Source organism: Pseudonaja textilis, chromosome 2 (assembly GCF_049901715.1).
Source record: "Pseudonaja textilis isolate UNSWEBS1 chromosome 2, rPseTex1.2, whole genome shotgun sequence".
NCBI classification, from domain to species: domain Eukaryota; kingdom Metazoa; phylum Chordata; class Lepidosauria; order Squamata; family Elapidae; genus Pseudonaja; species Pseudonaja textilis.
This window is the reverse complement of record NC_141991.1, coordinates 161,205,883-161,222,156: the sequence shown is the minus strand read 5'-3', so window position 1 is coordinate 161,222,156 and position 16,274 is coordinate 161,205,883. Positions and strand designations below refer to the sequence as shown.

At 40.7% G+C, this 16,274-nt stretch overlaps 1 protein-coding gene across 1 annotated transcript; it reads right to left on the bottom strand.

The window, feature by feature from the left end:
- Positions 1–983: 983 nt before the first annotated feature.
- Positions 984–15,649, bottom strand: NOP2 (NOP2 nucleolar protein). Its single transcript, XM_026713336.2, has 16 exons — positions 15,461–15,649; positions 12,820–12,865; positions 10,879–10,952; positions 9,115–9,353; positions 7,913–7,956; positions 7,640–7,791; positions 6,558–6,757; positions 5,947–6,036; positions 5,777–5,864; positions 5,524–5,664; positions 4,096–4,235; positions 3,691–3,780; positions 2,755–2,877; positions 2,566–2,663; positions 2,330–2,460; positions 984–1,537 (listed from the first exon to the last, which is right to left on the bottom strand). Exons 1-16 carry the CDS (start codon positions 15,564–15,566, stop codon positions 1,203–1,205), a joined length of 2,097 nt encoding a protein of 698 aa, XP_026569121.1. The 5' UTR covers positions 15,567–15,649; the 3' UTR covers positions 984–1,202.
- Between the last annotated feature and the right edge of the window lie 625 nt (positions 15,650–16,274).

The following is a 16,274-nucleotide window of genomic DNA, read 5'->3' as shown; positions in this document are numbered from 1 at the left end:
CAGTTTTTCATAACATGGGTATGCCCATGTTTGTTTTGTGTGGGAATCCTTTTACATTTCAAAAGAGCAACAAATTGCTATGTTCAAGAAAAAAAATATTGATCCAAAGACATTTGTCACTCAAATTCTGCAGCCTCAAGCAATACAAATTTGCTAGGTTTTATTGAGCAGGTCAAATTCATTCTTAATTTTTTGTTATTATATGTTTCTGTTCAGGAACAACTTGGTAGTATTCCTAGGATCCCTTCAAATTAAATGTACTTGCTTTACTTTCCCACACAAAAACGCTGAGACATACCATACCGGTAGATAGGCAGCAAATGTCCTGGCAGGTTTTCACGCCCCAGACCTTCTGACTAGGCACACATTAGCTGAGAGTGCTTTAAGAAGAAGACGCCCAGGGCAGGAAACCTCACCATCAGGACCACTTCTGAAAATAGCCTCATCTATTGGATTTTTGGAGAGCAGCAAGATAGATCAGGGCTTCAGCTACAGCGCTTTATCCTTACTGGTTAGATTTATTCTCTTTGCCCTTTCTCTAAGAGCTCCAGGCACCCTGTACAGCAGTTCTCTCTTTATTTTATTCCCCATGATCCAGTTAAAAAAGCTGGACTGGGAGGAAGTGTGGATTAAGACTTGTCCAACATTGTAACACTAAACCATGTTGCACCTGTGTGCAATGAAGATTAAATTACAGTCTTTTGTTTTTAAAATTCCATATACGAAATTTGCAACTTTTCAAATCTAAACCCACCATCCCAGAAAGCAACCAGGAACCAATTAAATTGGTTTATGATTCAATGAAGTCAAATTATGCTCCGCATAAAGTTGTGCGTGCTTGCTTGCAACGTGTATTAGCCTTCTCCAAAATTCTTCCAAGAATTTTTAAAGCTTTTGCCAGCCCCAGATAACAAGCCTGTTTATTAATCATTGCATAGCCCCATGTGTCACAGGGGACAAGGAAGTGTTATTCAGACAGATCATGAGATCAAGGAAATTTTTAATGACAGGTAGGGGTCTCATACAAATAGTCTCTGCCCTTCAACAGGCTAAAAATAAATGAAACACCTGAAGTGCAAAGGGGAAATGCCTTCTGCACGAGTCTTGCCAGGACAAGTTATCTTGGTAGTCAAGATCTCCCAACAGTCACCCCAGAATTGCCAGCAATTATTCCATGGTGTATGAAACCTAACAGCCCCCTTCTACTGGGGGTTTCGTTGTACCCCGCCTTTTTTTCTGGGAGTTGATTTAGCCCTTAGTCCTCCAGGAGAGGGCCTAGCAGCATTCAAGAGTCTGGACTTCTTCTGAAAATTGCTTTTCTTGGAGGCAACAAGCAGTTTCTTCTTTTTATTAGCATTCAATTCTCCTTTAGTCTCCTTCCTGCCTGCAATTGCAGCTGAAAGCTCTTGCTTTGAAGCCGGCTGCTGATTGGCTTTACTTTCTGGACCTTTTTTCTTTTTAGATGGAGGTTCAGTTGGAGCTGGAGCAGATCCATCTTTTACTGCTTGCGTTGTTAGCTCCTCACTGGGCACTTCATCTAGACGTTAAAAAATAAAAGTTAGATTAGAAGCAGCCATCAGATTACGACATCTCCCGTTTTTAATTAGTTTCAGGTTTTAACATCTTTAACAGAAAATTTCTGGGTCCCAATTATTTCTAAAGGTTTTGAGAAGAGGTGGTACAAACCCAATTCTCATTTTAATTCAAACTGTACCTTCCTCACTGCTATTAGAACAAAGTATTAGGGTGTTCAAACCACACAATAATGTACATTTGATTAATTTACTTTAAGAGTTAGCTCCACTGGAACATGTTTGTAAAATGTCAAATTCATTTAGACATATTATTGTAAAGGTGTCTAGCATTCGGGTCTAATGGCTTTGGATCCAAAAAGGCATCCTTGGCCTACATTGCAAAGGAGCTTTTTCTGGCCCTGCACAGCTTCATGGACTACTTGTCTGAGTTAAACATGTCTCCATGTTGCCTGTCTCCATAGGTGTGTATCTCAACCCAAATATACCAACCACTCTGGAGAGCATCTACTTGTGACATCTAACAGAAACAACAGATAGTGAGATTCACATTCTCCCCAACATATTTAATTTTCTCTTTGGTTTCTATTCTTTAGCCATTTCCCCAGCAATTATTTAGGTATTGTTCAAAATAAAGGTTTATTATTCAGCTAAATATTCTGTGGATAGCAAGATGCAGGGTAATCCAGCAATGTAGTATATTCTAGTTGAAGATGTTAATTCATTTCCAGGTTTATGATTCCTGTTGGGTGTTGTTAACAAGGTTTCTGAAAAAGGCAAGCTCTCAGATTCATTACCTTTCAGAGGTTTAGGAATGGCATTGGAAAATTTTTTCAATTTGGCCACAAAAAACCCATCCATATTGTGGGTATGCGGATAGAAACGGCGTGTGGATTTCAAGGAAGGATGGAAACGACGCTCCCTAAACCTAGACAAATAAATGCAAAGAAAAAGTGATGCATTTCCAATATCCGAAGCCTTTGAGCGAATGTCCACTGCCCCACCCCATTTTTCAGAATTAAGAGGTACAAACCGGGTAAATCCTTCTTTGCCAAAGTCCAGACCCGTTGGTACCAAGCGGACGTTGCGCTTCTTCAGGGCATAATCCACCACCCACTCGTTCTCTTCTACCTGTCACCACAGAGCACAGGCAGTCAGGTTGGTCAATGTCTCCAGCAGAACGAAAGTGTCAGTGGAGACAGAGAATAAAACAGGCACCTACCATGACTGAACAAGTGCAGTACACAATGTATCCCCCAGTCTCAGAGGTTGCGTTAACAGAGTCAATGGCACTGAGGATCAACTCCTTCTGCAGGTGAGCACAGCGCAAAATGTCCTTTTCATCCTGAAAAAAGACAGGAAGATGAATGTTAATAGAAACAAATCTCAGTACTTTTTTTAAAAGGGAGGATTACAAACTTTCCACCAGGAGACAGATGGGGGACTGAACCCTGTACTTTTCTGCATTTTTCAGTCAACAAATGTGGAAAGAAGAGGATCGCATGGATAGTGCTCATAGTTGGGAAATTGCTTTCTGGAGATGTTGCTAAAGAATTTAGTGAAATTATTCATTTTGCGAGCTTGTGTTGTTGTTTTTTTAAATTTATTTGACTTCTATAGCTACTCATCTCAACAAGTAACTCAAACCAGTTATTTTCAGACTACTACTTCAAAAATAAAATAAAATTTTCTGCTCTTTTGGTTGCCTTTGTTCATTCAGCATACTGGCATGCTCTTTGAACCTGTTAAAACTAGTCTTATTCAGCAATATACATTTCATTATCAAGGTTGTAAATATACTCCAGAGATCCACAAGAGTTCAGACTATTCCACAACTTATTTGAATTTCTCTTTGAACTTTTTCTTTGAACTAATCTCATTTATATGCCAGACCTTAACCAACCCAGTGTGGATATTTCACACTGTTTAATTCCATGATCAATTCTTCCAAAGGACAGATCTAGCCAAACATTTTAACCAGATGAAACCAGTCAGTATGCTTATATCATAAATCTCTCACTTCTTTCAGATATCCTTAAAGAGGCACCTCGGTTGAGTTTGTAGCAATTTATGAGAAGGAAGATGTATCATTCTGAGCTACTCCGTGCGCCCATTCCGATACTGCTGTGTTTCATGCAGTGAGAATGAATAAATTTACCTTATTAGTTTTGACTGTGGGGTCCTTTGAAATAACACCAGTACCACTGCAGGGAGCATCAAGCAAGACTCTGTCAAATCCACCCAGCACCTTAAGATGAAAAAAAAAAAAAGGACTTAGAAGGAAGTTTCTCTCTTGATTCTATCTGCTCTTGATTTGATCAGCTTAATAGCTGAAGACTAAACACTTACCTTGAAGTCTACTCTTCCCCACAGAGCAGAAGGCAAACCAGCTCCATCTGGTCCTCCCTGCCCTCCTCAGTAACCTGGGCATGAGCCCTGATCAGCAGAGGAAAGTTGAGGCAGCTGGCTCATAAAGAGTTGAGGCAGCTTTGTCCCTGACAGCTACCCCCAGAAGGGAAAGGTGGCCCTCATCCCAGAAGACACATCCTCAGCGGCAGCATACCTTAGGAAACTGGCGCCCGTCACAGTGGCTCACAACAGTGTTTGTGACTCCTAAGCGGTGCAAGTTTCCCACCACACTGTGCAAACGTTCCGCATTGCTGTCATTGGCTAGTATCACCCCTGTGTTCTTCATCAGCTGAGCTGCCGGGCAGAACAGAAAGGTGCGCGTCAGGCCTGCCTTTGCAGCAATGATGCAGCAACTCCCAAGAGGCTTCCATTCCTTCCACACAATATGCTGTTTTGGAGTTTCCTACACAGGCAAATCCTTCTCCTCCTTGCAAATGGAGAAGATTGCCTGCATTTCCTATAAAGTAGCCTTCTCTGTGGGCTACTCAGCACAGCTGTTAAACTCCTTAGACTGTCTTTAAAAAAAAGCTGGTTGAGGACATTTCTCCATTTCCTCTCTAAAGCCAGATATGACATTTAGTTCCCTCTAGGCTGCTAGTTATGAAACCTTAGCAACAACCAAGGCAACAAGGTTGGCAATGGTGTTTTTATGGCATTTGAAGTCTGGCTGGGGAATTTTGGGAGCTGAAGTCCACAAGGCTTAAAAGTTGCTGAGGTTGAAAAACACTGATTTAGTAAACAAAATTGAGGGGCAAATAAACCCTACTTCCTATGAGAAATGCAGAGAACGAGGAGGACGATCAGGATATGCAGGCTTCATTACCAAAGCAACAAGAAGTGAAATATATCATGCGTCCACAATAGATAACATTTGGAAGAGATTTAGGTATTTCCCTTTTTCACAGGAGTATAAGGACATATGACATAAGATCTGCTCCCACTCTCCTATCCTTCCATAAGAGCTCTGCCAGTTGGCCTGGGGACCAAATGGATGATTCCACGTGGAGGCGGCTTCTGGATTGATGGCAATCTCCACCTCCACACTTGGTTATCATTTTGATGTATTATCCTTTTGTGTTCCTTTGTCATTGTTTATTTTATTGTTCTATTATTTTACTTATGTTCTGTTTGCGCTTTAATTTAAGAAAATAAATAAATATATTATCCTTTTGTGTTCCTTTGTCATTGTTCTATTATTTTTACTTATGTTCTGTTTGCACTTTATTAAAGAAAATAAAAGCACAGACTTGCACAATTCTGTTATTATGGCCAATCTCAATCAAAGTAGTTTGAGATTTCCTATGAAGTTGATTGTCTGGTCTGGCTCACCTTGGGGGACTGACAACAAGTGGCCTCAAATGAGACAAAAAGTGAAATTGAAGAGATTAACCTAAACCTTGTTTGGGCTGGTTCATACCAAACAATTACCTCAGGACAGGGGGAAAGATTAAATTATGCATACTCTGAAGTGGACCATCAGAAGGAGCCTGCCTTTTAATGGAGAGCGTAGAGCAGCCTTACATGGTGAGCAGTCCCCAAAATGGGGGATTTGAACCCATTCTTCCCCAACAAGCATAAGTACCTATGTAACTGGTCTTGCCTCCTGGGGCACAGCACATGTCCAGAATGCGCTCATTCTCCTGAGGGGCCAGAGCCATAACAGGGAGAAGGCTGGAAGCACCTTGCAGCATGTAGTGTCCAGCTAAGTATTCTGGGGTGGCACCTAAAGTGGGGGGGGAAGGAAAGACCAAAGGGATAATAAATACAGGGAAAGCAATGGCAGAGTGCCTGTATAGAGGCTGGATTTGAGGGAGAAAGAGAAGAGGGATACCCACCGATAGGCACAGAGGAGTCATAAACAACAAGCCCGGTTTTTGACCACTTTCCTAATGGGTCTAAATTCACTCCACGGTTTATCAAGGCCTGCAACAAAAAGGAGGCGCTTTAACTCTTCCAATCATGGCAAAAGAAGAGAGGAAAAGGCTGGGGATGCTCAAATACACACCTGGGCTAAATCACGGCGTCTTGTCTTCAGTGTATTGGTGCGGAGGGTCACTGGCCGAGAGACCTCATTGGCTTCCAAGAATTCAACTAGCTAAAAGCAGGCAGAATGAAAGAATGGGAATTTTTCCTCATCAAGAAGCAGTGGTTACACACATTGTTTTTTTCCCATGGAGTAGAAGTAATTGAGCTGACACTTGCTTTAAAGAATACCGATCTATCAAAAGAGGTGAATGGGGCAACACTGAAAATCCTTTGTTCTTGTCAATTGATGCTATGCAAGAAACCAAGACCAGTTCTTAGTCCCCCAAGGATAATCTAAAGGCAAAAAGCATCTTGTCAGCCAGAGCTAATATTATGTGGGGAGAAGCTTTGATGGCAGGGAAGAGGAGGAATATTTACAATTTATACTGGAGTTCTTGCAGCAAGTAGATCGGCGCTAATGTTTGTGTGCACATTGATCTGCATGTCAATACAGTGAAACTTACAAAAGAAATGGAAGACTGAGAAAACGTTGGCACCAAAATAATTATCTACCAAGATTTCAGGTCTGTTGTTGACTGCACCACCAAATTTTTGTGTTTCTGACTAAAAATCTTTCTAGAGAAATAGTACCTCAGACAGAGGGAAGAGTTCTGTCATCTTTCCAATTAAGAAATCACTGTAAGAGTAATATGCGGCAAGATCCTGATGCAGAAGGGATAAATATTCCTGCCTTGAGCGTCCCTTCTCTCGCTTCGAACTGAAATCCTGAAGCACCTCCATATTATCTTTTATACGCTGATGAATGAGTTGGAGATCAGGAGGCTGAGCAGGTGAAAAGGAATTAAGGAACAACCACAAATGAAACTGTCTTATACCAAATCAGATAACTGATTTTACTAATAGCTTACTCAGCCTTTTCCAGAGATTATTGGTTCCATCAGCAACTTGTTCAGGCCTCCACAACAAGGGCACAAAACCTACCAAACCAGGGACCACAGGTTAGGATTACACAAATCCAAACCACCACTATCAGTTGACAGCAAAAATATCCTTTTGCAGTCCAGATTTGGTAATCCCAGTACTTAGCTTGGTCCCCTTGCACAAATATAAAAGTTACAAGTAAAGTACTTTGAATCCCCATAAGGCCACATTAGGGGTTGAAGCTTAATTTGCACTTTAAACGTTCATATTCTACCATCCAAATTACAAACTGGTTGCAAAAGTGTGTCATGCAAGATAGATTGTGGTTTATCACGACACACTGGAATCACACCACATTCATTTACTTATTACATATTTATCTCATTTAAAAACAAATCCTAAAATGGAAATGAAACGTTTCAGAGAGATATTGATACTTAATCTCTCTCACAATAAAGCAATTCAGGACTGCCATCCTTTTATGGAAAGTTTAACAGAGTATTAAGGGGTCTGTATGAATTCACCATATAGACCCTATAATCAAATGTTTCCTAACCTTGGCAATTTTGACCTGTGGACTTCAACTCGCAGAATTCCCCATGCAGCCATGCTGGGGAATTCTGGGAGCTGAAGTCCACGGGTTTAAAGTTGCCAAGGTTGGGAAACCTTGCCTGTAACAAAGCTGTGCCATACAAAGGGATCTCTTTCCCTAGAAAAAGACCCAGGGGGACACACAGAGCAACTCTGGACAACCCCCTTAATATTCTCTGGGTCCACCAGAATAAGGATATCTTCCTTCTCTATCTCCTGCCCACTGGGAAGCACGAAGCACTCCTCTGCCTCCACGTTGAGCTTCAGGTTAGTGTCCTTTTCTTCCTCTTGCTCTGTCCTCTGCTTGGACGGTGGTGTCTCCTCCTCACTGTCATCCTCACTGATGTCCTCCCTGCAATCCAGAAGAAAGTCGTTTTGCAAGGGGACTCACAGAGGAGGAGAAAGAGTGGATCCGTTGTAAGGGGGAAAGGCTCAGCAATTCCCCCCAAATCAAAATATTCTGGATCACTCACCCTTCCGTCTTTTGTTTTCGAGCAGCTCGTTCTATAGGCAGGAGCTGAATGTAAAAGCACACAAAGAACCACTTAATCAAAGGCCAGGAGTATCCTTTCTCCCCACCCACCCACTCTGAATAATGAGATCGACAATATAGAGGAAGTACATTAACATCGACTTTATTTAATTAGATCCAGAAGGCTTCCTGACTCTGGGTGGTCTTAGAGCAGGGTCCCCAATCCCCAAGCCGCGGCCCATTAGGAAACAGGCCATGCAAGTGAGTGAAGCTTTTTTTTGCACATGCACAAGATCGAGGTAGCATGTGAACATCCCCCCCCACCCCCCCAGTCCATGGAAAAAATATTTTCCATAGATCTGGATTCTGGTGCCCAAAAGGTTGGGGACCATTGCCTCATAGAATCCCATCTGTGGGTGTTTTTATAAAATATGTACTCATTCTGTGAATGCAGCTACCTTTTAATAAATTGTAATGGTGCCACTAGAACAGAGTAGAACCAGTCACACACACAAAAAAAAAATAGGAGTAGGAAATCCTGATAAAAATGATTTCATTAAACTTCAAAAGAAATTGCTTCAAGGTGCTGCAGCAGACCATCCTATTTCAGTGGAAGCGCTTTCCCCTGGGGCTATAATACTGGGGAAATGTATGGGGGGGAGGAGGTGGAAGGAGGGAGGAAGGAAGGAGCAAGATTAAAGTGACTATTGTTTTCCATTATTACTGAATAAGGGTCAAAGCAAACATGTGGAAAAGCTAGGAAGCAAATAAATAAAATAAACTTCCCACCACCCTTGGAAAGCCATCATGACATCTCTTGCAGAACACTTAAAACTGACAGTTTCTGCTCAGTAACAAAATCCTAGGCAGCAGACAAACGTCTTCTTCAACCTTAGGTTTTCTTGGTCATATGGGCAGATCCCCACAGTTGGTCTTAATAACTAAGTTAAATAAAAAACATACATTTCCTAGCATATTCTTTTTATATTGATAGCCCACCTGCTTTGAAATCTTAGATTACAGTGCATCCCAACATAAAATATGGGGTTCTAAATCAGGGACAAAATGGCCCAAGAGACAGAGTAGAGACACAAAATTCAATTAGGAGACAATGACACAAGAATTTCCACCTTAATAAGTAAGAAATATTTCCATCTATCCGAGTAACAGCCACCAAAAAGCATTGTTGCTAAATATTCTTACCTCTTCATCACTAGAGGAAGCAACTCCATGGTCATCCATAATCTCATCCTCACTTAGATCATCTTCATCGCTGAAAGCCATGCTTTCTTCTTTGTCTTCTTTGCTCTCTTCAGTCCTGGATCTTTTCTTCCTTAAGGCAGGGGAAGCGAGCTGCGTGGCAGCATCAGTGCTACCGTTAGTTGCACCGTTCTCTGGAGAACTTTTCCCCTTGTTTGCCAACTTGAGTGTTTTCCTTTTAGCTGCCAAGAAAGACAATGCAACACTGTGAAACAACTAAGGTGCAATGAATTGTCTGCCCTGGCACACTTTAGAGCAAAGTTCTTCACCTCATGTGGATTGGGAAATAATGAACACTGTAATTCATGAGAAAGATGGTGAAGGTCAGATGAGGTTGGCGGGGCCAATGAAGGCAGGGTAGCTGGGCTGTCAGAAGGCAGGGAAGAATGAAGGGTACGCGTAGAGGAGAGCTAGGCAGATGAAGGGAATTGAAGAGGAGACATTTTGTCCCTTATATTACTGAGGCTTGGGGCTGGGAGGGACCAAGCCAGGACCAAGATTGAAGTGGGTCCTCGCCTAACAACCAGCAGGATTCAGTTAACAATAGCAACAAAGAATACTGGGATTGCTGTTGCTGTGTGATGCAGTCACATTTCCAAGCAAATCAATGCCAGCAGGGCAGTAACTGAATCCAATTCGACTACATCTCAACCATTCCTATTTTCGTCTTTTGTGCTTAACTGAGGAATCCTGATCCATCTTTAACCAACAATTGTTATGTCCTGCTTAATGTATGTGCCACTGAACTTTCATTTGGACTAAGATTACAGAGGTCAAGTGATCAATCTTGCTAAAGTTCTGCTCATTAGTTGAACAGAATTGCTAAATATCCTTTAGTCTGAAGGTGGTAAGCAAATAGGAGTACCAAAGTGGTACAAAAGTAGCTTTCATTTACCAAACTTACATCTAAGAATGTTGAGCATTATAAAATTTGTCAAAGCGCTAATAGCACAGTGGTTTGAAATCTTTTTTGCATCTGTCGAGTACAGAACTCTTGGTTATTCTTATGAGGGTGGGGAGGAAGCTTTCTAAAGAGATTTAGAAATGACACAGAATGAGCCTCTGAGTTCCTGGGGTCGAGCGACTGACAGGAACGGACTGTAATAAGTTGATGTTGGGCCTGAAGGAAGAAAAGAACAGATCCCATCCTCATTTTGTCTACTGTACACCGTCCCACTAGAACCCAGCTTCTGAATACTAGCCAGCGAAGGGGAATATCCTTCCTAGTCTCCTGAATTAACACAAAAGAAATGAACAACAGTTACTCAGTGGCTTAGCATTCTAGATGTTTTAATATAGTCAGCATATATAGGAGCCTCTGTGGCGCAGTGGTTAGAGTGCAGTATTGCAAACTACTTCTGCAGCCAGCTGCCTACATTGGCAGTTCAAATCCCACCAGGCTCAAGGTTGACTCAGCCTTCCATCCTTCCGAGATGGGTAAAATGAGGACCCAAATTGTTGGGGACAATATGCTGACTCTGTAAACTGCTTAGAGAGGGCTGTAAAGCACTATAAAGCGGTATATAAGTCTAAATGCTATTGCTATATGCTACTGGTAAGTATGGAAACTAAAGACCTTTATATCTGGATGATACAAGTCGGGGAAGCACATTGCTGCTCTACATCCATCAATCCTAAACCCTGAATAGTAATAGCTCCAATTAACCTGCCTAAATAAGTTAAATGATAAATATTCTTTCAATGTACCTGTCACATTTTGGTGATTGGGGACATTCTTGTTCATCTGCAGTTTCTCAGATTTAATCCGTCTTTTTGCAGCTCTAAAATGAAATAGAAGAATGAATAAAAAGCTACTACATCCAAGACAGTAAAAATAAGGAACATGAATTTAACACTCTGAGTAAATACATTTAAAGTGATTAATGAGCAAAACAACAGTTTGAGAACAAAAAAATAGGTTGGTTCTCCCTTATTGCTGTTTTAAATTCTTCACATTTACTATAAATAAGTGGATCTGATTATTTCAGAAAATTGGGTCAACTGTTGCTAAAAAGCCTAATAATAAAGCTGGGTTGAATGAAAAGCAACACCTCCAATGTTATAGGTCATCAGTAGGTGGCAATATTGATGCATTGCAAGCTCTGAGGTTTTTTTTTTATTTTTAAGAATTCTTTCACTTCATTTGGTGGGAAGTTACTGTGAGAAAATGTTATTTGGCTACTGTTTGTGAAATGGAAACCTTGACATCAATGAATACTTGACAGTGCAAGGCACTATGATTGAATTTTTGACTACCCAAAAAGTCTCTCCAATTGAAATTCCACAACCATATGCAGATTGTTTATCATAACTATTCTGACATGAGTACAGTGCATTATTGGCAAAAAAAATCTAAAGATGATGATATCTAAAAAGAGCTGATTTGTATGATCAAGTACAAATGTAGAAACCAACAGGTTCTACACGAGAAAGGATGATGAATTGATGAAGGACTGGCATATTGCTCAAAGGGAAGTTGCTGCTAAATTTGGTATTTCACAGAAAGGTTTGGATCACATTATATGATGTTCTTCAAGAGTTATATGATATATTATATGATATCTTCAAGAGTTTAAATCTGCCAGCAATTTTTATCACATGAGACTCTTTCTGCAATTGCTGTCACATCATGAGGGGTTTCTTCATTGCACTGTCAATGCAATGAAACATGGGCTCATCATTATGACCCAGAAATGAAACATTAGTCTATGAATATAGTCAAAATGCTTCACCTGAGGGGAAAAATTAATATGAACAGAAATATGCAGCAAATGGTAATTATATGCAGAAATAAAAATAGGTAACAAAGAGCTAATCTCAAAGATTTTGTCTGTTTTATTTATTAAAATACCTATGTAGAGTTATAGAGATGAAGGCATTACTTTTCATTCAGCCCTTATATCACAGCTAACAATATGCTTTCCTAATAATTTTGAAGTTATCTGTAAAACTACAAAAGCTCAGGTAAAACTGCAGATACATGTATTGCAAAGCTATATAAAATTGAATAGCATAAAAGATCAAATTTAATCTTATGGTTTGCTCTGAGCACTGATCAATCACTACCTGAGATTTAGAGGATGTGCTGTTAAGTGCCTAGTAACTTAGAATTAATTTCTAATGCTAACCTACACAGTTCAGCAAAAATAAGAACTATATGGTTCAGGGACAAATAATAACTTAGCATTAAAAAAACAAGACTAAACATGTCACTACTGACATCACATTGAAAATGTCCTAGCAATAAGTGCCAGATGTTATGCACTAAATTGTAAATATTTATACTGGTTTTTATATCTTCAAAGATACTATGACCAAATGCAGAGTTGATGAAACCCTTCATGACATTCCATACTTTTTGTAATACAAGATTTTTGTCCCGCCGAGAAAAAAGCCTCCTTCTGCATGCTGAGGAAGTGGGAAGAGCAAAGTAAACTAACCAGGTTCCCCACTCAAAGTTTGGGAGGTCTGCATGGGAAGCTGAGAATCTAGATGGCCAAATACTTCAGGACATTAATGCACAATATGGAATTTAAAAATAATAAGTATTACCAGTATATAAAATCCAATTATCAGCTAAAATATTTTTACCAATAGGCATGCATATTAAAACAGACACTATTATGAAATGTTTTAATATAAACTAACCTTCGTCGGGCATGAGTGGAAAGTTTTGTTGCATTGTCATCAAGTGCTTGGAGAAAAACAAAACAAAACAAATCACAACATTTCAAGAAGGGAAAATCTTTGTAAGAAGTACAAAGAACTTCATGATATTTAAAGATCAACAAGTTTCTCAGGGTGTTTTGTACAAGTTTTCAGATCTTATGGGAAAGCTGGTACAAACAAATCTGAATTTGACAGAACAGTGAAATTAGACTTTTAATGCCAACAACAAACTTTTTTAAAAAGCTACAAACTACTAAATGCACTTCTATGGAAAATTAGAACCCAAAGATCCTACTGCCTCAAGTCCTCCACTTAAAATAGAAAACATCTGCTAAAGACTCAGGTATTTTGTCTTCCATTCTTCTATTCAAAATATTGGGGCCTTTCATAATGAAGGATATATGGCATCTGCAGTTTGGTGCAGTTGTCATGTAATTGATTATATACTGAATCTGATTTTTATGAAGCAACAAATGTGCATCAAATGGTTCATCCAACTTTACAGCAAGAAAATGAAGTATCTTGCTCCTGATTCAGTAAGATATATGATTTTGGTAAATAATATAGTCTGATTTCCATGCCTCTTCCTCCCCAGTACAAAATTAATTATATACACATACAAAAGAAAACACTTTCCCTCATAACTTTTTGAATTGCCTTTTTCTTTTTTTTACATTAACAAAAATTTGGGTCTTTTGTTCACGCAAACACACAAAGGAGAACAAGCGGGAAGTTTACCTAATTCTCAATAGAAACATGTCAACAAATGTTTTCAAGTACTGTACTACAAACAGCCCCAGAATTCTTACAACTAGCCTAAAAGGAAAGCAGAGACATTGCTTCATTACATGAAATAGTGTTTTAAGTTCAGTGCCCTGCCCAAAGCCAACTCTGCACTAGAGATCTGAGATTTGAAAACAGTATATCCTTAATAGGTATGGAACAATATCAGAAACATGAATCTGACCTCAGACTAAGCACACCAACAGGCAAAATTCTGAATACTTAAATCACTTAAATCATATACAGGAAAAAGAGCTCATAAAATCAAGTTGCTGGTGGAGTGCAGGAATGGCACTATGGCAAAAAAAGGCTGAGCTTTATGTACTGTAATGTGCTATCTACCAAAGAATCATCCAACTCAATCTTCATTCTTAAAAACTGGAAGCTAGGGGGAAGAACTGAAACCTGTTTTGTTTGATCTACGTGCCCAGCCCTGAGAGTAAAATCAGGATTCCGCTAGCAGTTTTTCCAACTAACGAATTTTAGCAAAAGCAGAAACTTTTGTGAGTTGTAGCTCACTTCATCCAATGCATAAAAAGGCTAAGCTGATAAATTGGGGCGAGGCCATGGAGGGGATTAAAAAGAAGTTGCTTAGGTAAATGTGATCAAAACCACTGCTGAAATCATCTGATTGCCAGAAACCCTTACATAAGTTCAGCAATTTTTTTTCTAAATAATGAAATTAAAGTCTTGCTCTCCCCCCCCCCAAAAAAAAAACAGTCACTTTGAGACCTGCTATAAATGCACCCTGAGAGGCTGATATGCCCTGCCTGATATTACCTTGTCTCTGTTTTGAGCCCAGATCTCAAATGTGTGCCCATAAATTCTTAGACCACAACTCAAAACAAGGACAAATTAATATCAAGGTATCTCAGCAAATCTCAAAGTGACTCTTGGAAAAGCAGAACTTTGAACGCACCATCTACTGAGAAATTGTGGGATTTCAAAAGAAGAGAAGATATGCAGCTCAGGATTGAATTGTGGAGTCCTTGATACCCCTGAACTTGGTTGTTTTCCTGCAGATGTTTCATTACCCATGGTGCCACAATACGGGAAGTGCTCTGAAGAGGTTACCTGGCTGGGTAACGAAATGTAAGTAAGTTCAGGGAGCACCAAGGACTCCATAGCCTTTTTTTTAGTCTATCTCAGAAACAAACAAACCCAATACAATTTTTAATCAATAAGATGCTTGTAACTTGTCTCACCTGTAACCCCCATCTTTATACCAGCCGATCTCCACCTCCCAGTTCCCCATCCTAACTCCACATCTGGCCACTTCATGCATGGGTGAGGTGAATTGCACCTCATAAAAGCTGATGCCTTTGAATAAAACTGGTCAGTTGGAAAAGGTACCACCAGATTCCCGGTTGTTGTTGTTGTTGTTTTTTACCGTCCTAGGCTACCGAAGAACAGTTGCAGGAACTGGGCATGGCTAGTCTAGTGAAGAGAAGGACCAGGGGAGACATGATAGTGGTCTTCCAATATTTGAGAGGCTGCCACAGAGAGGAAGGGGTCAAGCTATTTTCTAAAGCACCAGAAGGCCAGACAAAGAATAATGGATGGAAACTGAACAAGGACAGATTTAACCTGGAAACAAGGAGAAACTTTCTGACAGTGAGAGCAATCAACCAATGGAACAGCTTGCCCTCGGAAGTTGTGGGAGCTTAATCACTGGAAGCCTTCAAGAAGAGATTGGACTGCCTCCTGTCAGAAATGGTATAGGGTCTCCTACTTGGGCGGGGGGAGGGGGGGTTGGACTAGATGACCTACAAGGTCCCTTCCAACTCTGTTAATGCCTACGTTGTCCACCACACGAAATTCTGGCAGAGTGACTTACCGGGCGGCAAAAAGCGGGCGAGCTCCTCCTCCGCCCCACGTTGCTTGCGGGCCTTCCGACCTGGCCCGCGCTTTGCCTGCCGGTTCGGGTCCAACTTGCGCCCCATGGCTTAGAAGGCCTCCGCTTTGGCGTGGAGTGGGACACGTGGGTGAGCTCCGCCCGCCCCTCCGTGAACATCCCGACTTCCTTCCGTTTTCGGACAAATCTCATTGGCCGTTCCTTTCTTCCCCACCTCCGCTTACTTCTACGGCCTTGTGATTGGTTAGTTAAGTTGCCGCTTTCGTTGGATTCATAGATAGTGAGTGCGAATACCTTGGTGCAGAGGTCTCCAAACTTGGCAACTTTCAGACTTGTGGACTTCAACTCCCAGAATTCTCCAGCCAGCATAGAATTCTGGGAGTTGAAGTCCAAAAGTCTTAAAGTTGCCAGGGTTGGAGACCCCTGGTCTATTTCATGAGGAAAACTTACTTTTATTTTTGGCGAAACCAATTCCCCAAAAGAGCTGCTAACTTTCGATGCCACCCTCCCAGTTTGGGAGAGGAGCTTCTCTGCTCCACCACAGGAAAAGACGCCGAATCTTCCTGCAGCCTCTTGACTTCCACGTAATTCTGCCAATTCTCTTAGACGGTGAAATTCAGTAGCTTGCAGTTAAGTTTCCCCCTTTTCAGATGAAAAGCCAAAAACACGCTTATTCCCAGGAGTGCTTTTACAATCTGAAGGGTTCTCTTCATATTGGAAATGAAATGTTTCTCCATTAAAAAGCGCAATGTGTATTAGGTATCCTTTCTTGGGTCTTTTACCTGCCAACTGGACT